The sequence below is a fragment of the Neopsephotus bourkii genome, unplaced genomic scaffold (assembly GCF_033783945.1).
Source record: "Neopsephotus bourkii isolate Nb327-2 ecotype Australia unplaced genomic scaffold, CSIRO-AGI_Nbou_v1 NB_196, whole genome shotgun sequence".
Taxonomy (NCBI): domain Eukaryota; kingdom Metazoa; phylum Chordata; class Aves; order Psittaciformes; family Psittacidae; genus Neopsephotus; species Neopsephotus bourkii.
Window position 1 is genome coordinate 16,463,211 of NW_026900709.1, and position 27,772 is coordinate 16,490,982.

At 35.8% G+C, this 27,772-nt stretch overlaps 1 protein-coding gene across 1 annotated transcript in view; it reads right to left on the reverse strand.

The window, feature by feature from the left end:
* The window catches only part of PSMD14 (proteasome 26S subunit, non-ATPase 14), a 48,797-nt gene that overhangs the window by 19,993 nt on the left and 1,032 nt on the right, over positions 1 to 27,772 (reverse strand). Inside the window, exons 2-7 of the mRNA XM_061344177.1 lie at positions 23,599 to 23,686; positions 20,643 to 20,694; positions 5,508 to 5,579; positions 5,080 to 5,199; positions 3,994 to 4,064; positions 2,882 to 3,032 (exon numbers count right to left, since the gene is read on the reverse strand). Of these exons, the coding sequence (XP_061200161.1) occupies positions 2,882 to 3,032; positions 3,994 to 4,064; positions 5,080 to 5,199; positions 5,508 to 5,579; positions 20,643 to 20,690 (462 nt within the window). The 5' untranslated portion in view covers positions 20,691 to 20,694; positions 23,599 to 23,686. The remainder of the gene's footprint in view (positions 1 to 2,881; positions 3,033 to 3,993; positions 4,065 to 5,079; positions 5,200 to 5,507; positions 5,580 to 20,642; positions 20,695 to 23,598; positions 23,687 to 27,772) is intronic.

The window sequence follows — 27,772 nt, forward strand, 5'->3', positions numbered from 1 at the left end:
TGCCCTTCATGTGTCCTACTATACTTATGTAATAATATCACAGTCTTAAAACGGCCACTAAAGCAGTTGGCATTTAATCCACAGATCTATAAGAGGGTTTTATTTTTATATAAGAATTTCATATGACTATTTTTGCTCATTTGCTTTAGTAAGACATAAAATAACTTCTGTTCTTTTTTTTTGTTTGTTAACTGATAAGAATTGTATGTATTCTGATCTTTAAATTACAATTATGCATCATCATCATCCCTAGTGTTTGGAACCTGTGTGTCCAGGTGAGGACAGCTAACAAAGAAGTTAAGTTTTCACTTTCTACCAGTAATAGGGCAAACTGCTTTTTAATGCTTTAGCCAGTCAAAGTGAACCTGAGGCTTCTCATCAGAATCCATTTCAACTTCCTGACACATGAAAATAACCTCTGCCCTGGTTATTCTTCACTAGCACAACCATGACTGCTTCACTGACTATAAGCCATAGCAATTTATACAGGCATGGACCTGCCCCGAGGCAGGTTTAAAATTAGCTAATGTGTTATTTTGGAATTTGTTTTTAAATACATCTAATCTCAGTCAAAACACACCATATTAAAATCTTCTATGCCACATGTTCACTATAATTTTTTTGCCAGACAGTTATGCTAGTAAAAGGTATAATGAGGAATGATCTTGGACTCAATAGCTATATACATGAGCAAAAGCCCACCAGTATAGTGGCAACTGCACCAGCAAAACTACCTCTGCAAGCAGTTCTGCTTTTGTTCGCACTGAGAAAAAGCAGGTACTTCCCTGAAATCAGCTTGGCTTGAGTTGCCTAACATATGAAGAGGCACTGGAAGCCATACTGAGGTGCCCATGCACATGAAGCAGTCAAATCTGACCTAAAAAATCCCCTTGTGCTCTAACATATCTGTTCTCTCAGTTCATTTAAAATCAAAATAGGTTTTAATATTGATGATCTTGCCAACCAGGATCATAAATCATACATATTCCATAGCCTAATCTCACTCCCCAAATCATGAAATTAATTAGTAGTGGAATTCATAATTTGGCAATTCCTTCTATTTTAAAGCTTTTAAGGATGCACTTGCCAGAAAAATGACAGATGTAAACTTTTTTTTTAATGCGAAACCTGAGACTATAATTTAATCTGACTGTAGCAGCTAGACATGTATGAAAAACAAACATTACAAGACTTCCAGTCATCTCAAGTACTGTCAGCAATGACATAAGAGCTATATTGAGAAATGTTTAGGTGGACAAAAATTTATTTGCATTCAAAATAAACACAGAAAAGATAATTTACTTGAAGAGAACAAAGACCCTCAAAGATGACATCTGTGTCAAACAATAGTAGCAAAAAAAAAAAATTAAAAAATATAAAAAGCATTTAGTGTCCAAGTGTGGTATAACAGTAGTATGACTTACTGGGAAGCTTTTCTTCTTAAAGGATTTCATAGCTATTAGGTCTGAATTAATTATTAGTGTAGTCCTGAAAATTGTACTTTGACAAACTAAAGAGAATCCTATTTCATCATTTCCACTGGAGTAGGAATATAAGAAAAAGCAAAAGGAAAAAAGTTACAGAAAAAGTCAGGAGCAATTAAATATTCTACTGTTTGGTCTCCCTGCAACCCCCTCAAAACTACCTACATTTTTTTCTACTCATTATGCAATTTAAAAGGGAGCAAAACTGATTCAGATGTCTAATAGCTTCCAAACAACCAGAAGCTATTAATTTTTTATTTCCTGTTACATAAACAACTTTGCTATGAAAATCAGAATTAGAAAAATCCCAACTGAAAATGCTACTGTAGCTTCCGAATACTCTATTATGAAATAAAGGGAACCCTTAGTGAAATTGTTTGGTAGCTTTAATATGATCTGTCTCACAGGAAATATGATACTACAGCTTTACAGAAGATGAACACTTCCTTTTAAAATATTTATAAATTTACATTAATATCATCCATACATACCATGACGCATTTCAATAATTATTCTACAATACAATGGGAGTGCATGCTCAAACAAAACACCTCAGCAGTATTTTAAAGCAGTAAACCATCTAGCCAATTTCTGTACGTTCTGTAGTTTTTCTAATCCACTCTCCCTGTGGTTGAGCAAAATCGAATTGCCTCTCACATTTGCAGACAGCTCTGTGAAGGTGATAATAGAGCTGCTCCCTGCTGTCATGAGGCAGGAAATAGGAAAATGGCATATGGGGCTAGAAAGAAATAAAAAGAGAACTAAACAAGAACAAAAGAGATTTCAACAAAGGACAACTATAACCCAATATGCTTTGCAAGTTAATCTCTTTTCATTATCATTTAACATACTTAATCATTCATCTGCACACTTCTCAAAAACTCAAATGCTTGAAACCAAGTCTTCTGTAAAGTTTTATTTCGCAAAACATTTGGAACAGAAATGATACTAAAAGCCATCATATGCAATGCCTATAAATCAATGCCTTCTTAGTGCCCATGATAAGGGGCTGAACCTATTCCAATCTGTTAGTAATTGATCTTAGATTTTGTGGCTGAAATGTAATACCTAAAACAATGCATACTTGGATTATCAGTCGCATCCATGTTGAGTGACACCTGAACAGCAAAATATGAAGGGAGGATTATGACTGGCTATGTGTACTGACAACATTGAAGATGTCCAGTCTATTTAAGGACTACTGATATAAGATGCAGAATAAACTAAAAAATGTATTTTCATTTACAGTAAGTTTTTTTTTTCTTAATGCAGAATGGGCCTCAGAAAAAAATCAGGAACTTGCACATATTTGCAGTGCTTCCGTATTAAATCTTCCTGGAGTTTCTTTAAAAAAAAAAAAGAAATAAAAAAAATAAATGGCAGCAAGCCTACTATACCTTTCCTTTTACACTCTGAATGGGATCCACCACCACAGCAACAGCTCTTTCTGATAAGGCTTCAAAACTCTGCTGAGTATTGATATCTACACCAGACAACCAACAGCCAAAGCCAGGGTGACTATGATACCAACCAACTACCATCTCAGGTCTGAAACAAAAAAAAAAACCAAGACATTGAGATTCCTAAAAACAAAACCAGGCAACACAAGAAACAGTAATGTATCGGGGCATAAATTAGGATGAGCTGTGAAAAAAACACCATTAGAAATATTTAAATTACTCACCATAGTATGGTGAAAACATGAATAAATGCGACAAAAGAGGGCTATCATTAAGGGATGCACATTAGCAGTGGTAGATCATGCTTTCAGTTTTTCACCCTGTTACCACACCTTTCCTGAACCAGTTTTTACCCTTTCAGCACTTGAGTAAATATCTACTCTTTAACTCCTTGGCGTCGAGGGTTGAATTTTCACGGCAGAAAGTCCATTTCAGACATGGACAACGGGAACCAACAGTGGGAAAGGATTAAATATCAATTAAACCAGCAGTAGAACTAGGAACTCAGTCGAAAAGCAATTTGCACTGTTCTGTTCAGCTGCTGAGCTTTTTGCTAACATTAATTTTGAAGTTTTTCCCACAGTTAAAGAATTTGAGCAAGCAGGCGACAACTGTTGAGAGGTAGGAGTGAAATAAAGATTTATTAAAATACTATGATCTTTCACAAAATTATTTCCCCTTTTCATTAAAAGGGCTCATAAGTAACTTACAACTTCATGGGCTTTATCTTAATTAAAAGAAATCAAAAAATCAATCTTGTAAGCAGATACTGTCTAGTAACTGTCTATACTTTACTGAGCAGCATTCTAATCTTTCTGTGCAATAATCAAAGCTGTAGGTTTAACATCAGTAACAGTCTCCTGACAATTGAAACACATGAAGTGGACTGAATTACATGCTATGCTATTTACCTGATTTCTGGGCCAATTATTTCTTTTTAAACATTTCTAATAGCCCTTAGATCACTACTGTTGCAGGAAGCCAGCTGTACCTCCTAAACAACATGCAGGGAGTACTTGTAACTGTCAGCCCACTTTAGGGTTACTTACCTTCCTGTCTGTTTCAGCATATCCAACATTTTTGCCTGAAATACAGGATCAACTGCCTCCACACTGACACCCTGATATAGAAGACAAACAAAAACCACAGCAGTTCTACATGAAGCAATATTTTTAACTTCTTCCTTTCCACAAACAGATTTCAACACCATTCATAAGCATCTGCCGGTGTCAGGCAACCCATCTACATTAAAACTACTTGACAGAACACCCTTAAATGTAAAATACATTTTTTATAAATGTATTTAAATGTGATTTTTAAAATGCTGAAAGAATAGTTCGAATTACTATTTAAGTAACCTCTACTATGAGTAAACATGATTAAATAGACATAGAAATTCATCTTTTCCTTCTCTTTTTGTTCTGTAAACTCTGGCCTGTGGTATCTCTACAGGTTTATTCAAGATTCTGTTTTTCGTAGATTCTACTTGTACTATGCACATGCACAGAATAAACCCAGAATAAAAGAATTTAAAAATTTCAATTATAAACTCCAATTTTACCCATTGGTTCATGATCTCTTTAAAATATCTTTATAATATGAATATCTTACTCAAAATTAAAATAAATAATCTTTTCACATCACAAAAATATTATGTAAGAGACATATCACTCTAAGATCTCTCAAAGAGAACATGTCTGAAATTTATCTATAGTACCATCACAACTGAGGGCATGATACACTTCTAATCAAACCTTTTACATTTTGAAACCTCCCCTTGGCTCACAGTATGAGTTCTTCAAGTTATCAACTTATAAATCTTATAAGTGATGCTACACCAATATATTTATACATACATAAAGATATAATATCTCCATATATCGTTACACACACTTATGTACTAGTGTTTGCTAAAAAAAACCCCCACAAAAACCAAAACAGAACACCTCTGAACTATTTTTTTCTACTGAAACACTTAAATCCATTAGACATGTTCTAATTATACCTTGTACATTATACTTTTAAGATTGCATGAATGAGGTAAAGCACTAAAAGGTTTTTAAAAATATTCACCATACAGAAAAAAAACCACAGAAGCGAACAAGATAACCAAGGTCTAGCAGCAAAGAACTCACCGTTCCTGACTGTGGCATTGCAAAAACATCAATCACTCTCACAGTGTAATCATCAACAAATTCCCCGAGCATCAGACCCATTACTTCCATAGGGACACCAGCACGGCCATGCTTCAACATCTGGAATTAAGACCATGTTTAACAGGAGGTTAAAGTTTGACTTGGGAAAGTTCTTTCAGCCTTTGTTGATGATTTGCATCTTGTAGCACTTTGAGAAACTGTAAGGAACTATAAAATAGCAAAAAGCCAATAAAATAGAAGTAATTAAAATCAGTTTCTCACTTTCTAAGTGTTCCAAACAGCATTAATTTATTTTAAAAAATTAGTCTATCCAGCACTTAAGGAGCACAAGTCCATAAACTCTGGATAAGTGTCAGGTGCCGTGTCTCCAACAGTATACACAGATGCAGTACGCACAGAACACTTACTTTCAGTAGCGCAAGCGAAGAGATATAAACCTGTTCCGCTGTATCGACTGCAGGAGCATCTGTCGGTGGCCCCTATGAAAGGAATAAATAATTATTTTCTATACCATTGCTGTTCTGCAGTTTATAATAATTTTCTTTTGGTTTTCCATATTACAAAATTTACAGGAAAATGCATACATAAGTGTGACTTTGTGTGTTAGATACAGTTCTTGCAAACAAAACAAAAAAAAAGCACACCCAAGCCTCAAACGCTTCTTCACAGCACCTTCCTACACTAACCTATTTTGTACTACAAGTCACCTAGTCATCATTCCCTGTTTCCCCCCACCCAAAACAATACCAATCTAAAGAGCAAACTTATCAAAATAATCAAATAAACTGGCAACTAGGTACAAACCTGCTACAAGACACACAGGCTAAGAGTCAGGTAAGTTTCCATTATTCAGCCTTGCCACAATGCTAACCTTTGTCAGCTGTAAAATACAGCCAGTTCTCCAATCAACTATGTGTTTCTTACAGTGGTGTGAATGTAAATGCTGCTGGGCTAGCATGATTAACTGGCACCAACACAAACAGCAGTTTCCCTTTGCTTCATCAGCTTTCAGCTAAGGAGGACTTGCAGATAAAGGCTATGGGAGTACTTTGCAGATACACTGGTACAGTGAGAGAAAAAACGGACCTCCGATCCCTAGGTGGAAAAGCTGTGAACAAAATACTTTGCTCTTTGCCTTATGAGTAGTTATTCAAAAATTAGCACAACTGTCCCAGGTGTGAATGATTGGTTGAAACAGGTTCTGTGTACTGCTAAAAATGAAAAACACAGGAGGCAGCAATTTAAACGTCCCTTTCTCGAGAAGCAAGACATATTGCTCTTACTTACATAATTTCATACAAGCATACCTCCTTACTGCCAATTAACAGTACATTCATTACTTTATTACCAAGTTGCATACAACAAATTTCCACTGAAAGGACAAAAGGTTACTTCTGCACTAAATAATGTAAACTTAGAAGGGCAACAGAACAACTATGAAATATGGTAAAAAGATACTCCACCTTAAGATCAAAGAGGAAAAAATAATTCTTTTCAGAAATATTTTAAGACTTAGAACTTTGATTACATAGGCATAAGCAAAATTGGGGAAAAAAAGTTTTGAGTAATTTCGTGATTTTTTCAGTTCAAGTGGAAAAATTCGGTGTAACATGCATCCACACAACATCAAACAGTAATAGCAATCAACACAAGCTATCACCTCCTGAAGATAACCCCAGGAATGCAAGCAATAAGCATATTAAATTTGTATAGCAATTGTTCTTTCTGCATACTTTTAAACATACAGAAAAACATCATCTAGTTTTCAGAATGCTTGAAAGACAGTAACAAAACTCATCTGTTTTTATTTCCCCCCTCCCCATGTCAATTAATTCCTTCTCTATTAGATCCAGATTCAATCTTTATAATTTGAATCCTATCTTTGTGTTTTGAAACTCACATACATGCATGGATCTGCTTTCTAATACCTTCAAACCTTCATTTCCAACTTTGATACCACTGATCACTACCTTGTGCTATTTGCTTTTCCTTACTTCTTACTACTCACTGCTAATTCTTGTGACTTCGGCCTTTCCATTATCAATTTTCCATCAGGTTTAACTTTTCACCTTCTATAATACCCTTGCCAAAGGTCCATTTTTAATCAATTCCACTACTCCGTTGGCTATTTCCCTGACTAGCCATAGCCCAACAGTGAGATGCTCCAGTGGAGAAGTGTTCCTGTAACACTTAACAATGAAGAACTACTCTAGGAACAGCTCTTCAAAACATTTCACAGAACCAGGTGCTCAAGGCACCTGAACCACTTATTCCACATTTACTACAAACTGTTTGACTGACAAAGTTTCAAACATCGAATCATTTTCTCATACTATTACTATGGCTTTTCCTCCATAAACATGTAGGTTCACTTTCTTAACTTTATCTCCCCTGCTTTAAGTCTATTCTAAATTATCTTCTTTTCACTTAGAAGTTTTAATAATTGGAAAGGCACAAAGACTTATATTTCTACTTAATCACTGCTAAGAGTAACAGACACATAAGTTGCATTTTAATAAAAAAACCCTCAACATCCTACTTTGATAACAACCCCCTTTTTCCACACATAAAGCTTTCTTCCCTTTTTCTACCAGCTCTAGACCAGAGAGGGTCTGAAGTGAGGGTAAAAGTACAAAACCAGTAAGTCTGCTTTAGGAAGAACCGTAACATTCACACTGTGATCACCATGCATATTCTACATTTGTCCAAGATTTTAACATTCCATTGTAAGCACCCATCCCGTTAAAGCTTTCTTTTTGTTTTGCTTTTTTTCAAATAGTATTAAAAAGGGAAAAAAGATCTCCCAAAACTAGTGTAAGTAGCTCTGTGATTTCTGAAAAGCTAATGATGACATTTGATTGAGACTATCTTCTTAAAAACTAGGAGCTTGAACTAAAGTTTATTCCACAAACTGTGGCTCTTAAGTAGGCTCTCCTGTACAGAATCTTTAACATCTGTTAAGATGAAGATCACACTGACACCCTTTCTGCAGCCAAGGCATTAATTTCATCTTTGTCCTGTATGCAGACACCTGTATTCAACACTGATAGGGAGGACACAAATATTAGTACATTTTATTTCTGTAACAAGGCAATTAAATTACCTTCTGTTTTAAGCAAAGGTAAGAACTGAAGCAGGGTGTTATCCTACTGCACTCATTCCTAATCTCTCCTTCTTTTATTTCTATACTCCTGGAGCTTTCAAATGCTCATTTACCTTGGTGATGGTCCTGAAGAGGAAATACTACACTAAATTGTTCGACAGAGTTTCAAACGCCCAAATAATTTTCTGATTGTTACTATGTTTTCCTCAATAAACTTAGCAATACTTCAGCCATTCGATGAGAAGAGTAGGTTCTTCTCTCAAAACTTGTATTAAAGTTCTCCTGCCAGCATCCCTAGCCAACAGTTCATTTTCAGAACAGGCAACACTACTAATTCAAAAAGGAATGCCTCATTGGTACAAATCAACTTGCTTAGTTGTGGAGTTGTTTGTTTTTCAAACCATAGTATTTACTGTGAATGACTGTGCTCATTAGATGTGAACTTAAATACACAGTGTTAGGAAATATCAACTGCAAACTTCACTGTTCTGTTGTAAGCACATGAATGATAGCAAAAATAAAGATCAGCTTCCACACTTACCACACAACCAGACAATTACCTGAAATCTTAAAATTTAGCTAATGGTAGCATCCAATGCGAAAATAATGTAGGTTTATTCATTCTCAGTCTTATAAAATACAGCACATACTAAGTAATCTTTTGGTCACAGATACTTCTTTTGTGAAGACCTCGCTATATCCTTTCAGTCTGCTCTGTTCTCCAGATTAATTATAATTAACAGCACTGTACCAATTATGTGTATTAATTCTCATGTTAATATTCCTTCCTTTGTTTGAATATAGATTAGGATGAGCTGCTCAGAGTTCTGAAATTGTTCTGATATTGTTCTGATTAACCAGTTCAAGAATTTTGAGGAGGAAAGGATCCATATGTCAAAAACTATCAAAAATTGACATATAAATGTCGATCTAGTTTAACATTCTTTTTCTACCACACATTAACTGGCACATAAAATACTATAAGCATATATTTGTCTTTCTACAAAAAAAAAAAATGTAACCCCAAAGTTCAAATTCTTAAACTAAAACTTTTAAGGTTTAACAGAATAGATCATGGGTCTTCCAAGTCATTCACTTGGCTTTAGAAGATGTCATTTGAAAAAACAGACTTTTGGAAACTCTAACTGCTTTACTTCCATCTCTGACCGCTTCCTTTTCCATAAATGGCTGATAAACCAACAGAGTCTTGGAGTGAAAGTCGCAGGTCCTGCATGCTAGCTACACAGTATGTGGGAGCTAGCAATGGGTTACATGTTTTGAGATTTCTTTGGCCTGTTTCTGCTAGTCTTCCAGAGAAGTTTATGTATCTTTTTTCATGAAGCAAAGAGGAAGAAAGATTTTATTAGCTAACCTCTACATGGAGGCAAAGTATTTTACACTGACCCTCCACAGCATGTGCTGTTCTCACTGTTTATAAACTTCACTGCCTGCCAACTCTTAACAAAGAACCACCATCCTTATGAAGCAGAGCACCAAATTAAATTAACTGGTACCAGAAAACCAAACAAGAAAACATTTGTATCTGCAATGCAAGAGATCTGCTTGTATTTTTGGTTACATTGTGGTATTTAAAGGTCAGACAGCACTCCCACTGCACAGGGTTCTGTAAGTCTGTCCATCTCACTGCAAAACAGCAAATACTGCCTTCCTTATGCCTGCCCACAGCTTTTTTTCCAGGGGACTGGAGAAAAATGCAATCTGAAAACTACAAGGAATTACTATTTTCTCCAAACTTTCCTATACAAACTGCATACAGGGATTAATAAAATTCAAAACCTGTTCTCAAATAATAATGTTATTAGGTTAGTTACTGAAAATGGATGTTTTTTCTGAATCAACTATACATACTGTCAGTCAGTGAAATGAGCTGCCTGATGGCCAGCCATCTCATAAACCCCAACCAAATTCTGGTTTTGTTTTTTGTTTAGAATGGCAGAATCCTAATTTTAATAATAAATGGTAAAATTAAGTTACCACTATTAAAATACTTTTCTTCCCCTTAAATTTTCTCAGTAAGACTTGTAATCGAAAACTAATCACGTTCAAGATATGAACAGAAGATTACATTGTAATATTAAATTATGCATGATACTATTTTTGTTTCAGTTAGGGAGAAGATCCAATATAAAAAGCAGCCCTTTACTTGGGCAGCCCTTGTTGACGAAGTGTTAAAGGCATTTGCCATTCTAACAGGATAAAAACTAACGCCTTGAAGTGTTAGCTACTCAGGCCTTTTAGCAAATTTGTTAACACTTTTAGGTATATTACTCCACCTTTCTCTTAGTGTGAACTGGTATCAATTATTTAGCCAATTTTATTATGTTATTAAAATACCTGCTGATTAAATGTGAACTAAAGTGTCATTTTAGAGCACTGCTCTTTATTTGTACTATTCCACATTTATTCAAATAGGTATATAGAAAGTGGACTTGATTAATTACACAAGCAACTGAGAAATATTCCACAAATGGATATGCTTTTGACTGTTAAGTGGATCTTAAACACTGCTCTGGTGTCACACTAATAGCGCAAAAGATGATTTCTGAAATACATCATAGCTATTTCAACAAAGAAACACAGTTTTGCAAGGGTAATTGTACTAAAAAAAAAAAAAAATCAGTGAACTTAGGTGCTGTAGAGCAAATGTAAGCTTTATTGCAAAAAAATACATTTCTGTCTAAAATATAAGAGCTGCTACAATCATTACTACTTTATTTTTTGCAACTGGAACAATTCAAATGTGAACATAGAACACACAAGCGAACAGTGACTGCTATAGTGTTTATTTCTTTCTCAGTAAGGCAAGAAAGAACCTTTTAATAGTTTAATTTTGTGAGTATTAAACAACTAGTGTGAAAAACAAGCTGCATGTAAACTATTTCTACTGCCTCTGCTTCAATGACTAGCTGAGGCAACCTGTTATAGGAGGTGTTAATTGGCAATAGGAGTACAAGTCAGAAGCATGTTCCCCATCGTCCTAACCCAGCAAGGCTAGGTCATTAAAGTGGAAATGAATTCTTTCATGCCGACTTAACCCTTTCAGTACATATTTTCAGCTGTTACATCTAAAGACTATTGAGAAAGATTAACTAACAGAAAAACAAAACCTACAAAAAATTGCATTACTTCTAAAAAAGTATTCACCCTCCTTTTTCTTTACTTCCTTTCTTTACCTCCTCAAAGACAAGTGTTTCAGGTAATAATAACTTTTATCACGTAAGTGGGGGGGGTGGGGAGGTGGAAGGCTGGAAATAGCAACTGGGGTATAAACGCAACAACAATCATTGTGAAATAATAATTTAGCATATTATAGGATGCATACAAAGATCAGGCAGTTAAAGAGAGCTTACAACTATCATTTCGCGGAGGTAAATCCAACAGTGAGCGTATAGTTTAGTATGGGGAAACGGGAGGTAAGGTGGGGGGGGGGGAACCCAAGCATTACAAAGTACTACCTGCAGAGAGGACAAACTCAGACATAGCACTGGTAACAAAAAGACCTTAGAAGTTCACCAGGGTACCACTGTTCATCTCTACTTACCCTTTGTCAGTAAGTAGCATAACACGACGATATACTGACATAAAGAATAAAGAATTTCTTAGATGAGCATAATGCTTTTTACACATCACTAAGCCTAAAAATCTAAACCAAACTGACTGTGGAGCAATTTTTCCCTGTATTGAGACAATACAGAAAATACCAATTTGTACATATTCCATCAGTGGAAGCGGCAAAGGGAGTTAAGCCATATTCACAGATCTCAATGGTTCTAGCAACATTGTCATGACAAACACCAGAAGCCATGCATTGCATTTTCAACAGTACAGGAAGTTAACATGATCAGTCATGACACAGAAAATTATTCAGTTCATTTAAAAAAATTGAAAAAAAATTGTAAGAGTTCATAAAAAGGGAAAAATATATTACTTTGCACAGTGAATCACACACTAATTACTAGCAACTGGAAATTTTATTGCAGTTTTCAAGCTAGTACACACAGAACTTTATAGTTAGTTCCACATCGACAGGATTATATTTTGAATCTAGCATTATGTCTAAACAGTTTGTATGTTTAGGCCCATTTTTATACCAATTATAATCAAGCATACATAACAGACCACAAAATACCATAAGTCTCAACAAACAGCCTAGATTTCTGAAAGGATCACATTGTCTTGTTACACCATATGTCAGATGAAATAAAAATTGTAGAAATATGTTTAGTCTCATAGACAGTCTCAGACTCCAAAATGGAGTGGGGATACTAGGGAAATATTATGGCACCAACTGGTACTCTAAATTAAAAATACGGGGGGGGGGGGGGTGGTGGTGTCAGGGGTGGGGCAAGAACCCACCAAACCCCAAACCCAACCTTAATGGGCTAGATTAGAAAAGAAAAAAAGAAGGAAAAAAGAAAAAAAACCCCACAACCCAAAAAAAAGAAAAAAAAAAAAGGCAAAAGGCTCCAGTATGTTTTACAAAATCCTGTTTCCTAAAAAAAACCTGTATCCAGGTTCATATTTACAACAGAACTCCATAAACAGCAATACAGATGGACTTGGAATATATAAGATTTCCCATCTCCCCTCCTTTAAAAAAAAACCCAAAACAAAACAAAAAAAAAACCCAACCCACAACAAGAAACTAAATTACAGAACATGTAACTTTTAACAGTTTTGAGCAGCTGGTTAAATGGGTTTGGATCACCAGTTTGCAAACACCTCTTCAGTGCAGAGCCAAAACTCTACTGCTTACTTTTTCTGTTTGTTTGGAGGGTTTGTTTCTATGGGTTTTTTTTTGTTTTTAAATTAAGCAAAACTTCAAACAAAAATAATCTCTAGTTCACTGGGAAACTCTACAGAGAAACTCTCCAGAGTTTTAGTTAAAGAAAGAATGCCACTGAAGTTTTAGATTATGTTTCTAATCTATCCATCTACCAGTAATCTCTCGTGAACTAAATTTCATGGAAGAGGTAGAGTAATCCACCAACATGGGCACATGCAGGATTTCACATCCATCTGTAGGATAGATGAGCAAAGCCTATTACAACTGCCAAAAATTGTCAAAAAAACTAAAAGGTGTTTTACAGAAAACTCATGTTTTCCAACACTACCATTGAAATGCTCTCGTAGACCGAAGCTTAAAGCTTACTAAGAAAAATATGTTTACCAGGAATTGGCACCAAACGATGCTAGCTGAATTTATTCTGAGGTCAGATAAGCTTAATTTTACCACAATATACTTTACATAAAGTTATTCTACTTAGTCTAATTTTTATTAGAAATCAGTATTTCTTAACCAATATTAACACACATTCATGATACAAAATTATTTACATACATATCACCTTGATATAGTTTGCAGTAATCAGACTTTTTGCACTGTTCCCAACAACTCTTGCATGAAATGGCCTCTTAAGTGTAATCTTTCCTAGTTCTAGTGCTTTTTCTCTCTTTACTCCAGACAAATTTGCGACAAACAAAAAAGCATAGGAAGGTATGGTGCATCACTGCAGTTAATATTCCTTGTTATCAAGCATAAAAACAAGCTGGACTACATGATCTTTAAAGGTCCCTTCCAACCCAAACCTTTCCAAGAGTCTATGACAATGTTATTGTTAACAAAAAAACGTAAGTTCTTCAGTAACACTGTACACCTTTTTGAAAAGAACTGTTTTTTTCCAACCTCAAACTACTGGGTAAAAAGAAAATCCAGAGAATACGAAGGTCAGTTTCACTCCAGAATACGCCCAGGACTACCCTGTTTTCTATTCCTAGCACTATCATATTGGGTAATGGGCATTGGGATTTAGAAACAAGAGCCTCAAGGCAGATAACAAGTCAGCATTTGAAGATTTGGTTTATCTCTGGAAGTCTTGTTCTAATGCAGATTTTTAATTACTTTATTCTAAACAGCAGCTCTGCCAAGAAGGTAAAGTAGCCCTTAGTGGGGCTAGCCCTTAGTCTGAGGTCATCCTAAAGTACACTTCGTAAAGCAGAGCAGTTACAAGGGATTTACTCAACATGTAAATGAAAGCACTGGGTTCTTTCTATATGCCTTTTCCCTGTTGTGAAGAGCTGGTCCTCTGGAGACAAGCAGGTGAACTGGAAGACTCAGTGGCAGTATGTAGGAAGGTGAGCTGTTTGAAGAACAAAACACACACCCCCAAAAAACAAAATAAACTAAACATAAAGTCAAAACCTTATATCACTATTAATATAAGAACACCACTTCAAACTTCCAGGAAAAAGTGAAGAGGACTCTTCACCACCACAGGAATTAAGCAGAAGCTCTTGTTTAAAAGTGATACACAGTAGGCACTGTAACTTGGAATATTCGATAGCATGGGATTTCAGAAAGAAGAAACAATTTCTAAGAGAAATAAACTAGATTTATCACTGTAAGGGGGCTATTTCCTGCTTACAGAAATGAACATTACAAGTGAACAGGTGTAACACAAAAGGCACAAAGATGTCTTCTCTTGTTTAGGCTTCCCCCTCCCCTTTCTTTCTCATTAGGGCTACACTCATTTCCTTGTCCAAGCTCCTTTGTCTCTTCTGGGGAAAGTAGGCTGGTCTACACTAGCAATTAAATTGAGGAGAGAGAAGCTAATTGCCTAATTATTAGAAATAAGGAAGTTGAAGATCTGAGGCCAAGAGAAGGCAGGTAAAAATGGTCTCCAGAGTTTACAGGAAAATAGTAGATCAGAGAAAACTGAAAATGCCCAGGTACAACCCACTAGCTTTGTTATTTTTAGGTTTATGTCTGTTTGCAATTAATATGTAAGGTATAGCTGTAGTGCAGCTCACCACAGCTTACAGCAGCTTTTATAACACAAAGTATGAACCATGTTGTAAGTACAATCCTATGACTGTTTCCAAACCAATTCTAGCATGCTTCTCTCTCCCTCTTCCATTGGCACTTCTGGCTATAAATCACATTACGACCACTCAACCATGTTTCAAATGTAGGAAAACTATACCCAGCCTTTAGAAATTCCCAATAACTTTCAAATAAGCCTACACCACCCATGGAGCTATGATCATTTCCAATGTAAGCAGACTCAGGCTACATCATATTCCCTAAATTTCATATGAAGCTTTCGGTTGAACAGCCCTGTATTGAAATACTAACCAATGCAGTAAAATACTCACGCCAGACCATACAAGTAAAAAAGTTTCTATATCTAAGGTATATTTTCTTCCTTAAACCAAAATCATATATTTTGGCTATATAATCTGAGGCTGAGGCTTTCTACAGAAGATGATACAGGCAATTGATAAAGTCATTTGAACTTTTTATGGGAGTTTACATTGGATATTTTTAATAGATGAAAAATGTTTTGTCACTGAAAAAATGTTTCTAATTTTTAAATGGGTTGACAGCTTCTGAGGAAAAAAGTAAAACTGAAATAACCCACCCAAATTGGACACCATCTTATCTACTGGGAGGTACATTGGAATTCCAGAAATACTAACATTCTTAGTACTTGAGAACTTTGCTGGAAAATGTCTTAGAAGCAATGGCATAGAAATGATGCACAACTTTAAGAACTATAATTCAGACTTACTCCTCTTAAGGTGTGCTCGGAAGGAATATATGAAGCTTCAGATACATGTGAAAAACAGACAATAGAGTATCACCACAATTCAAACCAGAAAGCACGTACACCCAGGAGATACAGGAAGGAAAAAGTCATGCAGCTGAAACAGACATTGAGACAGTAAAACATTCTACAGCTTTCCAAAAGAAAGAAGCACTTCATTAAATAAAAAGCATCTGCACCCTTCAAACTAAAATCCAATGTGGTTCAAAAATCAATGAACTCAACCAATTTTCAGTAAGATGTTATGGTCTTGGTTTTGGTATTTTTTTCTGGTTGGGTTTTGGGGGTTGTTGGGTGTTTTTTTTTCTGCGGGTTGGAGAGCTGTTTATTTGGATTTGTTTTGGGTTTGAGAGTTTTGGTCAGTTGGGTTTTGTGTGTGGTTTTTGATTGGCTGGGTTTTTGCGTGTGTTTAGTTTTATCGCATACGGAATCTTAGGATGCAGATTAGCCAACTAGAACACACTACTTACTTTAGGAGGCACATCAGCTTAATGAAGTAACTCAAGGAAACTTGCACTTAATTCTTAATTGGGAATGATCTACACTAAGCCTGACCTTCCTTTGCCTGCCAAATCACCAACTCTTATTTCTAAAGCCCCGCAGAATAAGAAGTCAGCAGTGCTCTTTTCTAACAACCATTCTGGCTAGATCAGCAGATGAAGCATAACTTTAGATCAGTAGCGGGTCTCCCAAGTTCTCACGGTGCCATAGATGTACTAAATGGGACAAGCATATTCTAAAAAAACATGATAATATGAGGGGAAAAGGGTTCCACAGCATCAAGCAGTACAATGCTTGAAACCTCACAATCAAAGTGACAGTTTTCAAGTGCCATTTACAATGCCCTAATCTGGAAACATCCCAGCTAACCCATCTGATCAACTATTTCACAGATGGAAGCACTTGATGGCTAATTGGCAAGTCCATTATTCAAATAAAATAGCTATCTGCACTGCTATTTTCTATATTCCAAGTCAAGGTGTAAACACTCCTTAGAAGACACAGGTCATTTCTCTGTCTCCCTCCCTTCCCATTTGGATTTTTTCCCTTCCCCTCTGCCATCAAATATGTTAACTCAGAAATAGAGAATCAGTTTTATTTTCCATTTATTGCACTAGAACAGTTGTCTGCACCAACACAGCAATGTAAATGAGTATTAAAAAAAAATAATCCATCAAGTAATAAAAAAAAATTTCAACATGTTTTAAAAGTGTCATTATTTCCCTGCTTCCTATCACATCTGGATTCAGGAAAATAGACAGGATGTGCTAGCATGGACAAGAACTTGGATTATTGTTCTGAAAGTGTTGAAGAGAGAGAGCTCTGCTAAAAATGCACTTCATTTGCTCACACTCTTAAACTGTATCCAGTAGGATTGCCTAATAGAGGCATATGTGGCACTGTAGCAAACAATAGCTCAGCATACAAAATGAAGAGGAGTACTGCTCCAAATTCCTGCCTGCTACATAAGTATAATGCTTTTACGTACCCCACAAAGCCTGTTAATTTGTCTGCAGCAAATGTACAGTGCAAGTGAAGTATTAAATCACTAGTGAAATTCTGTGGTGGGCAGTATTCCAGTGGGATGAACAGAGAGACAAAGAATGAACCAGGAAAGGGAGGATAACTAAAAAACATGACAAGGGGCAGGAGGAGGAAGGGAGGAGACCATACAAAAGAAGGGAAACAAGGGCATTGCCAGAAACTGAACTTCCATGAACAACAGAATGGAAATTAAAGTAATAAGCATTTTGTTTGGAACATTACAACACTTTCAAACTTCTACCATTTCTCCCGTATCTTTTTTTAAATCACTCGGGTTTTTTATATATATTATCATAGGGCAAAATAAAAACGCCTACAATACCCAGCATGCAAAACAATTTCTGCATAAAGCAGTGTTGCAAAGAAGGCCTTATCTACTACATCAAGTTCAAAACTAAACATGGGTACCTTCCCACACAAAGAACACAAAGCTAATGACCAAGTTCACTGCCAGGAAATACTGTGGATGGCTTATGTGACGCCAAAAGCTATCAGATTCTCTTCCCTCTTCTCTTGTCCACCTGCTGCCTCATGAAGACAGCCTCTTGTTCATCCAAGACTAAAAGAGAGGAAATGGCTCAAAATTTCTAAGCCACGAAGTCAGTGGAGAGAAATTTCATTGTTGAAATATCACCTTAAGATCACTTCCTTAAAGGTATGCTTATTAGCCATATAAAGGCAGGCTTAGGGTCAGCACAATTTAGCACAATCCACCTCTGGACAATTCAACACTGAAGACCAATCAGCCACTCAATAGCATGCTCAGAGAGCAAGTATTACAAAAAGAGAACCACCATGAAATCACTGAAAGGATTTTTCAAGTGGAATACAAGACACAAAAATACTTGAAAAGAAAGTTGTAAAAACATTAATCCAAAGAGCACTTGGCACAACACATTGAGTTCGGAAATGAAGAGAAACAAACAAGATAATAATCAGAAGAGGTGTTTTTACCAAGGTGAAAGACCTGAGTAATTGCTATCAGAGAAACTAAGGCAAGTCACTGAGAAATAATTTCTTGGCAGAGATCAAATAGGAACTGTGCTGACCAAGCATTTGCTGTTACTTGAATGTTAGTTACATAGCAAATGGACTGTCAGCAGACCTTATGTGATTCACTCCTCTTGCTAAGCAAATCCCCAGCAACAAGAAAAAAAAAAAAATCCCCAAATTGTTATAAAATTACTTTGAAAATTATTCTCTTTCTATGAGACTATACACACAGATGATTCTTATGTCAGCAAGAATGACTCAGATGTTTTTACTATGTTCAACTTTAAAAGCAAAACCTTCAAAGACAGAAGAACTGTGACACAGCAGTAAGAGAAACAAAAAGCTTTGTACAACTGTTTAAAACTTTCTTGTATGAACAAATGGTAGCAACTTTGTTTACTTTCTAGCAGGACAAAGCACGTCCAAAAAACATCCAACTTCTCTCTTCCACCTCAAAGCCATCTGATTCACTCTGGATTATCATTCAACTAACAATCAATCAATACTTGGAACAAAAGTGATCTTTGAAGATCCATTGAAACTGTATTTCGAGGACTTAAAATCATTCTTTTTGAACAGCCTTCCTGCTGATTCAATAAACCAAAACACTACAAAAGTAGCCAAGATACCCAGTGCAAGCAGCAACTTGCATGAAGAGCAATTCAGTTTTCTGCCCTTATTTTTTTTAATCCAACACATACTCATCAATTCATTTAAGAACCAATTCCACATTTAAACAAACACAGAGCAGCTTTGCAGACCAAAGCTGCTACAGGAGTTCTGCAAGCTTTTGAATGTTATGTGCTATTGTCTGCCACAGTCTTCTAGCAAGCTTTAAGTTAAAGCTGAGAAATTCAGAAAGCAGCAGAGAGTTAACTGTAAATTTGAAAAACAGCTTTGATATGCGTCAAGTTCAGAGAGGACTAAGAAGTGAAAGCTTGAGTGATTAGACTGCGCAGATGTTAAAAAAATGAAGAGTCATGAAGCAGGCTGGCAGCTCAGAGGAACAAGAGAAATAACTGTTTAAGAAAGTAAAACTAAAAATAACGAAGGGCTGCTTGAAGATTCGCTAAGAGAGCGTGAATAGAATTTCAGCTATAAAAAGGAAAAAAAAATTATGCACCAAAAGTTACAGTTTATTTGGCAAAACACCTAGAGGCTGTAAATCAGCCTAGAATATTTCACCAAATGCTTCAGTATTAAAACAATCCTTTCCTAGTTATACTGGACACGAACACACTACACACAACCAAAAGAACCTGTGGGTTTAGCAATTTCAATCATCCCAGAAGCAAACTCACACACACATCATGAAGCCTAGGACAAACAGAACTGATTCCTCCAGGACAAGAGTCTGTATTCTCAATGTAGAACAGAGCCCTGGGGGCAAATGAGGAAAGCAGAGAAAGGACAGCTACCGTGGCCAGCCAGGACTACAAAGAAGCTCTTTCCTTAAGGAAATAATGATTCCTACAAGCTTCAGACAAAAAAGTTCCTAATGTTTGGGGTTGGGTGTTTTTTTTTCTCCCTATATCCCCAGTAGTCACCACAATGTAGTAAGATCAGCCGGGTTTAATTTTCAAGAACATCTGCCCTATAAACAGGCCAAGAAGAAAAGTACTAGGACTTGCTCTACTGGTAGCAGAAGTTACACAATGTGTGTAGGTCTCCCACTGGAACAAGGGAAGCTGCCAGAAGGCCTTTTTGCTGTGCGTATTGTTACAGTAACAAGGACTACAGAAGAAATGAAGAAAAAAACGCACATATCTGTAGCTATAACTAGTTGCAAGTGATAAATTTAACTGAAATTACATCCTAAAATTTACATATACTTCAGTGTCTTACAATCCAATCATGATGTGATCCAAGGACTTAAGCACATCATTTATGGAGGAGCAAGTGGAAAAAAAAAAATATGCACCAAAGGAGCTCAGCTATTCAGAACAATCTTTATGTTCTGATAATCCATATAATTGGAAATTTTTTATTTTATTCTGTTTCCAATGTTTTTCAATCCAAAATTTAAAATGTTCAGACACCAAATGAAAGGTTTATGAACATTCTGTAAACTCAGCACCAACACAAGGGGTCATACTGACAAAAATAACCCAAACAGTCAGGCTGCAACAATAATTTGCATACACTTGCATAGCATCTCTGTAGTCAGAGACTATTACTATGAACCTTTTTTTTTAATGTTGTTTAAATACAGTAAACGGAAGATTTCAGAAGGTATCAATATTAGAGAAGAGATTAACAAGCTATATACTAACCTGTCCCAGCCCAGGCATACCACCTCCAAGTCGCAGAAGTCTATCCATATTTCTAGAAAAACAGAAACAAAGGAAAAATGTTCCCAATCTCTGAAGTGTTTACTAAATTGCTATCTATATAATTCACCTTCAGTCACTCAGTATGTCAAAAATATTGGTGGTAATTACAACACAACATCAGACTTCCTGTTAATTAACACCACATATTAATTCAAGAAGCTGTCTTCCATGCTAATTAACAGACTTTGTTTTATTGCTTTGGTTTTGGGTTATCCCCATTTCTGAAGACAAGCACTCTTGACAAACTTTTCAAAACTTTCCTCTCATTCAATTAATTGGGGGATTTTTATTGCTTAAAACAGCACCTACGTCCAGGAAGTGCCTAAAACTTATTAGATATACAACCAAGTTTACTCCAATTTGTTCAGAAAGCATCAATAAAAACGTGAAAGTAAGGATTTTAAGCATCCTCATTAGTAAGTTCTGTGCTAATTAACTTACAGCTTGTCAGTTATTATCAAAACTCCATATAAAAGGCACTGAGCAGATTATGGATCTCTGAATTATCATCAAAAGCTTTTTTTTTAATGAACTCATTATACTAAAAAGAAATACTGTAAAGTAAACATTTAATGTGTATATAGTTAGAACACTAGTGACAATACTGTCATTTAATACATTTCCAGTGTTGCATGTGCCATTGCTTTAGTGCAAGATTATTCCAATCAATGCAACTAACTCATCACTTAAAGGAATAAATAAATAAAAAAAAGGCAGCATCTTTTCTATCTTGCAACTTCCAAAAGAGTGACCTCCAGGAATAAGAACTGTTAAGGTACTCAACTAAAAAAAATTACACTAATGTTTATTCACTTTCTGCGGTTGAAAAGCACTCTAGCAATCTACAATTTAATTGTGGATATCTAAGCAAAGGTTCTGTCCCTGCTGTAACAGACCTTTATCTTGCTTACTTATCTTTAGTTTTTTAAAACTCGGTGATAAAGCAAACAAAAAACCTACCAAATACTACTTTTTAAACAGCTGCTTTCAGCAAATAAAGCCATTTCCAAAGGTTATAGAAATGAGTAAACTTTACTGGCTTATTTTATTTGTGACATAGAAGATACTAAGTCATCAGAAACTTAATTGCACAAGTCTTAATGCAACACAACAAAGCCTGTTCAGGTGATACAAAAGCAGTTAAGAAGAAGCAGTGACAATACTTCCAATATACATACTCCAAATGGACACTACACATAACAGAATTATACACATAATTTCAACAGATTACATTAATACTAATTCAAGAAGCTTTTTAAAAAGATTAGTTATGCAAAAGAACTTTGAACTTCTCAAGAAAAATAATTTGCTTTGTGTACTGAAAGTGTGTTGAAGGTTAATGTCATCTCATTATTCCTTTGAAATTTCCTACTATTTTTTATGGCTAGACACTAACAGGCTTTATTTTAGTTGAAGTTTGTAACAGGTATTTTAAGATTCTTGATAACACACAAACAGGCAGAATTTGAATTTACCACTGCACAAGATTATCTAACTCCTACTTTAATCATGCATGGAATTTCACCCATTTCAAACAACAATATTTAAGACACATGGATCTATATCACTTGCTCTATTTGCTAATTTCACTTTCCTAGTTTAATGCACTAGCAAGCTATTATCTTCATACGATTCATTCGCTTGATTTTGTAGAACATGCAAACCCAGCAAATGGGGACTCAAATAACATCAAGTACTTTCTTACATCTAACTTGGCGCTATAAGAATTAACAGAGATTTATTAAAGGGTCAGTGGCTATGCTTTTCTTTTCAATCACTGAAACCAAGCTTCTTTATTACAGGCAAAGGCTACACATAAAGCATACATACTTTTCTATCCTGAACTATAATAAATTCCAAATCAAGTTGTAGGATTTCCATGGAAAGGTTAAGTTGCTGTTTAAAGCTATTATGTAAGCACATGGTAAATGGCTTCAAGTCACAAGTACAAAGCAACACCAACTTCATTTCATTTTACCCCTCTGTGGTAGATACTCCTCCATTGAAACCCACAATGACTCATCTTTCATGACACTAATGAGGGCTGAAGAGTAGCTGAGAATTAGATTTGCAGTAACTAAAATTATGATCAATCATGGCTGCACATTTATTTTAAGAAACTCTTAGTCTCTACAACTTGTAATCATAAAACTGGTCTTGCCTATAACTACAACTTCCACAAGATGATGAGGTGTATTACCTCTGCATATTTAAGAGGCAATATTGAATAACAAATCTTATACGTACTTACATTTCACTTTATTAGTGAAAAGACTTTATTTCTTATTCATTCATATTTACATAATTCATTCCAACTTCTAACCCAACTGAATAAATAGTACATAACTTATAAAAAATATTTTGTCATATTAAAGTTGGATTAGAATAATTGGTTACACAAACTGAAACAAGAAAATCTCATTGTCTTACAGAACTGGAGAGATATAACATTTCCCACCCAGCACAGGCTAGCCACTGAAAGGAAGATGTTCTGATTCTTAAGACAACAGCACAAAGGAAAAACAAAAATCTTCACAAACCAGCTCTAGATGTACAGCAAATTATTTCACTACTTCTGTGTTTCGACTCTGGTTAGAGTTCTGTCAACTAATACTTTTCTTCCTTATTTGTAACTGAAAGTGGCTTAGTTAGTTATAGTATATTTATACCTAATCATATTTGTTTAATCTGCATACAGCGTTGAAGAATTTAGGCTAGTGTTCCAAATTAAAATCAATTTTATTTTTTGTTAATCCACTGTACCCAAGTATTTCACCCATAAGTTCAGTTTATGAAATAATGCTTTTGTAAACCTTCAAACAGCTTGAGCAAATTTTTTAGGTCTTAATTAAGATAACTTTAGCATTTACAAATAAAGCAAATATGCATTTCTAACCTGGTGCTCAGAAGGAGGTGATAGCAGACAAAACTCTGCAGCAGCTCCCACTTATTGACTATAAAGATGATGACAAGAAGTCTCTTTCCTGTAGAAAAAAAATAGAAAGGAGGGAAAGGGCAGAAATACAGTAAAATTTAGAAACAGTAGTATATGTAAAATGAAATGTTACACTGATGACCTACAAAAGGACAAAGCACCACTGAATAATAACCCAAAGAATGCCTTTTATTTTTTTTCCCCTCCTTGTACTATATAATTCCTGGAAGCTGTACATGCCATGCCTTGCCTAAGTATCTGTAACACTAAAATAAGTTCCCAAGTGTCTCAGAATTCCATGCAAGAGTGAGGTATTTTAATAACCTGTTTAAGCAATTTAATGCTAACAAATGGTTAAAAATGCTGTTGCAAACTGGAACTATGGTCCTTTGTTACGAGTTTTGAAAATTCTGCCACAGTTAAGATGACCTAAGCACAAAGGTAAAGCACATTCCACAGGTGTGGACAGTCTTCCTGTTTGCTTCTGCAAGACCAGTTGGCTTCACTGGGAATGTCAGAGAGGCCTTCAGGTTTGCCTAAATTCAGGTTAAGAAAGGGTGCTTCACATGCAGTTCAGGAGTTAAAAGTCTCCTCCCTGAGTATACTGCCCACTAATTCAATCCACTCAACGATTTGTAGTGCAGTGTTTTAAAACAGATCTGTGAAATGATCTGTGGCCATGATTTGATAGACATTTTTTTCAATGTCAATGTTAACATAAGGAGCAGTGGGGAAGCTGCTGCTGCTGCTTACCAACTTGATGCTGCTTTCTCAGTACTGCCAGGACAGCCATTTGTGCAGCCTTGCAGTAAACTGATAGGCTAACAAAAATGTTGGTTTTAACCCTCTTCACTTCACACAGGATTCACACTGCATCCCAGAAACAGTTGTCTTGGCATAACAGAAAGAGGTCTTGGGAAAGGTGATTGCTTCTAACACTAATCCAGACCCCAGAAGATGTTTATGTCAAATCATTCTTTAAGCTGATGCTGCCCAAAGGATGTCTTTGGAGTTGGATTTTATTTGTTTTTATTTTATTAGGAACAGAGGGAATTTAACAAAGACCATTCAGAACCTTAAGTACAAGAGGAGAAAGAACAAAAGAGTTTCTTGGTGCTGACAGGCTGGGATGGAATTCCACTAAAAAGTCAAAAGAAAAAAGTGACTACATTTCTGCTGCCTCTGAAAAAGGAAAAGATCCAGATCAGACAAGATAGGACTACAACAGCAGCAGTTATATTAGCACAGGCTGCAACAGAACTGCAATCAGTTCACAAGTGGGCTTCAGAGTTGCAACCCAGTTCAGTTTTAGCCAGCTGGCCACCCAGCAGTCTTGCACCCCCCTTCCCCACTTCCTACAATGATATTAAAGAGACAGATCTCTGACAGCTTAGTGGGTTTCCTGGGGCAGGCACACAACATTGTAACTTACAGGTGAGAATTTTTTCCCCTCTCTGCTGCAAAGTGCAAAAGGTTAGTTTTAATTACACACTTATCTCATGGTCTTTCCCCTATACACATACTTAAAGATATATATAAAAACCACAGAAGACTAAACAAACAGTTCCATATCAGAGAGTTGCAGAAAGCTGCAAAAAGCCAGTTATAATCATAATAAACTTACACTTTGGTGGAACAAAACAACCAAACAAAAGACCCTAGCTAAGTAGATTCTCTGCGTATGTCCATGCTTGAAACACCTCAGCTAAAAAGCCTTAGATATAGGATGGTATTTAAAAAAAAAAAAAACATACCTCCATTGTAATTTTTTAAAACTGTCCTGGCTTCAAAAGGGAAAAGTTTTTTGCTATTAATCATGCGGTATAGTATATACTTCATATATATATATATAGTATATATTTTATGTCGAAGTATGCACAAAGCATCTCATGACTGATCTGAAACTTTTTTTTTTAAATCATGCCTAATATGTGTTCATAATACTACTGTTAGGTAACTAACAATTGGCAAAAGTTGTCCATTTGGAGAGCTCTAGTTCATCATTCAGCTGTTGGTTGCTACTTTCAAGTCACTTGAATGTTCATTTAAATGCCGACTTTTAATAATGAAAATATTTTTCGTAAGGTAACATAGGAAGGAAATTATATAACTGCATTATGCACAAATGTATACATACACACAGGTATAAACCAATAGCTACTGTGCTTACACTTGACAAATTTCAGCACATATTTTGAAACTGACCTGAAATAGTCTTAAATTACTGTATCTTTTCGCATGAGACAAATTTTACACTACAGTGCACTATTTTTATCTAGCATTAACATTCCATGATGCAATCCTTCAAGGAAAGAGGGTTCTCCCAGGTTGACAACTTCTGAGACATTACAAAAAACAAAAAACCAAAAAAAAAAAAAAAATATCAGAAATAGCTTCAACATACATGGAAAACACTGGCTACTAAACTCCCCAATTAGGAGAGAGAGTAGCAGGCTAGACTTGGGCGACAGCAATTTATTCCACACTTTGCAATTTGTACACTGAATGACTTAGTGCAAATCATTTCATATTTGGTAATTTGGTTTCTTCACCTGAGTCTACATACTAAGCTTTTTATAAGCACTTCCAGATCTCCTGTTGACAAATTCCACATAGCAGATGGATTAACAACTTTAACAGCACTTTAAAAAGTGGTTTAAGGCGTTTTGCTGCAACTATAACAGTTTCAACTTCACTAGGGATGACAAGCAGCAATGAAGGTAAATTAATTGAGAAACTCCATCTTGCAGAGAAACGTCATTTCACCAAGAAAAAAACCTCACTGCAGGTAAAGTCACCAAATGCTGAAGGAAAGAAACTTCACATGTGACAAGGGGAGTGGTCTATCTTTCTATACTTTTTGTATGAAAAGATAAAAAACCAGCAACATTAATTTGTAGTAATCTGTTCATTAAAGCTAAAGATTAACCATGCCATAAACAAATGCAGGCTCAGTAGTGCAAGTCCAGAGCTACATGACTATTTTGCTTCCATAATGTGCTTAGCTCTGTAAACCCAATGTTTCTGGACTGTACAGGCCTATGTCTCAATAGACCTGAGCTGACTAGAAGGTATACAGGTTAGCTTCTCAGACTGCCTTCTGATTTCCAGAAGCACAGCAAACTTAGTTCTAACTATATTAACTGCCGAGTTAGAGTCACCAAAGTAACCCAGACCCAAGCAGGATACTCTAAAGCTACTTAAGTACATCCACACCAAAGTTGCAGTTAAGGGAAAAAAAACAAATCACAACATCACAGAAGCCCACAAAAATAATTTTAATTTTATGCTATATATAAAGTAATGAGCTTCTCTGAAATCTACGTAAGTGTGGGTACCGTGGAACTATCCCCTGCCACAAACTCACAGAAACATAGAATAGTTAGGGTTGGAAAGGACCTTAAGATCATCTAGTTTCAACCCCCCTGCCACACACAGGTACACCATACACTAAGCCACGTCACCCAAGACTCCATCATCACACTAGTCTCCTATTATTCCTAACTACCTGTTTTTTCCCATCATCCTAGATGTCAGGAGATAGTTGTAGCTACTGTCAGAATATACTATAATGTTGTTGAGGTTGAATTGCTTCCAAGCAAATTTACAAGCTAACATTAAATAATACCAAAATATAAATTACTTTTGAACTATGCTCTAACTTCTCGTTTTCTTAACCACAGATATCAAATTAATATCGCTGACATGGCACATTTGAACACCTGAGAACACAAACTGCCCATTAAGGTATAGGCAAAACCTAGCTGCTCAAAATCACACTGATTCAGAAACAATTCATCTGCAAGCCAGTTTTCCGATTTCTTCACAAGCACAGATCTTTTACTTGTTTCCATAACACAAACGCACAAACAGTGCTCTTCTCAGAATATTCTTCCAAGCGTTCTCCCCGTGTGCAAGTATTACAGCACACCTTGGGCTCACAAGGATGAAAGCTTTTAAGACTAATACAAACCTGTAAGACCTCTCAGCTAGCCTAGTACCATTTCAGCTACATACAGCTTTCAAATACGTTTGGATAATTTTTTTAAAAAGTCAAGCTGAATCCTTGTTGTTTTCCTGGTTTCTACAGTGTACTGGAAACAAGTACAATTTTAAATTATGACATCAGCATACA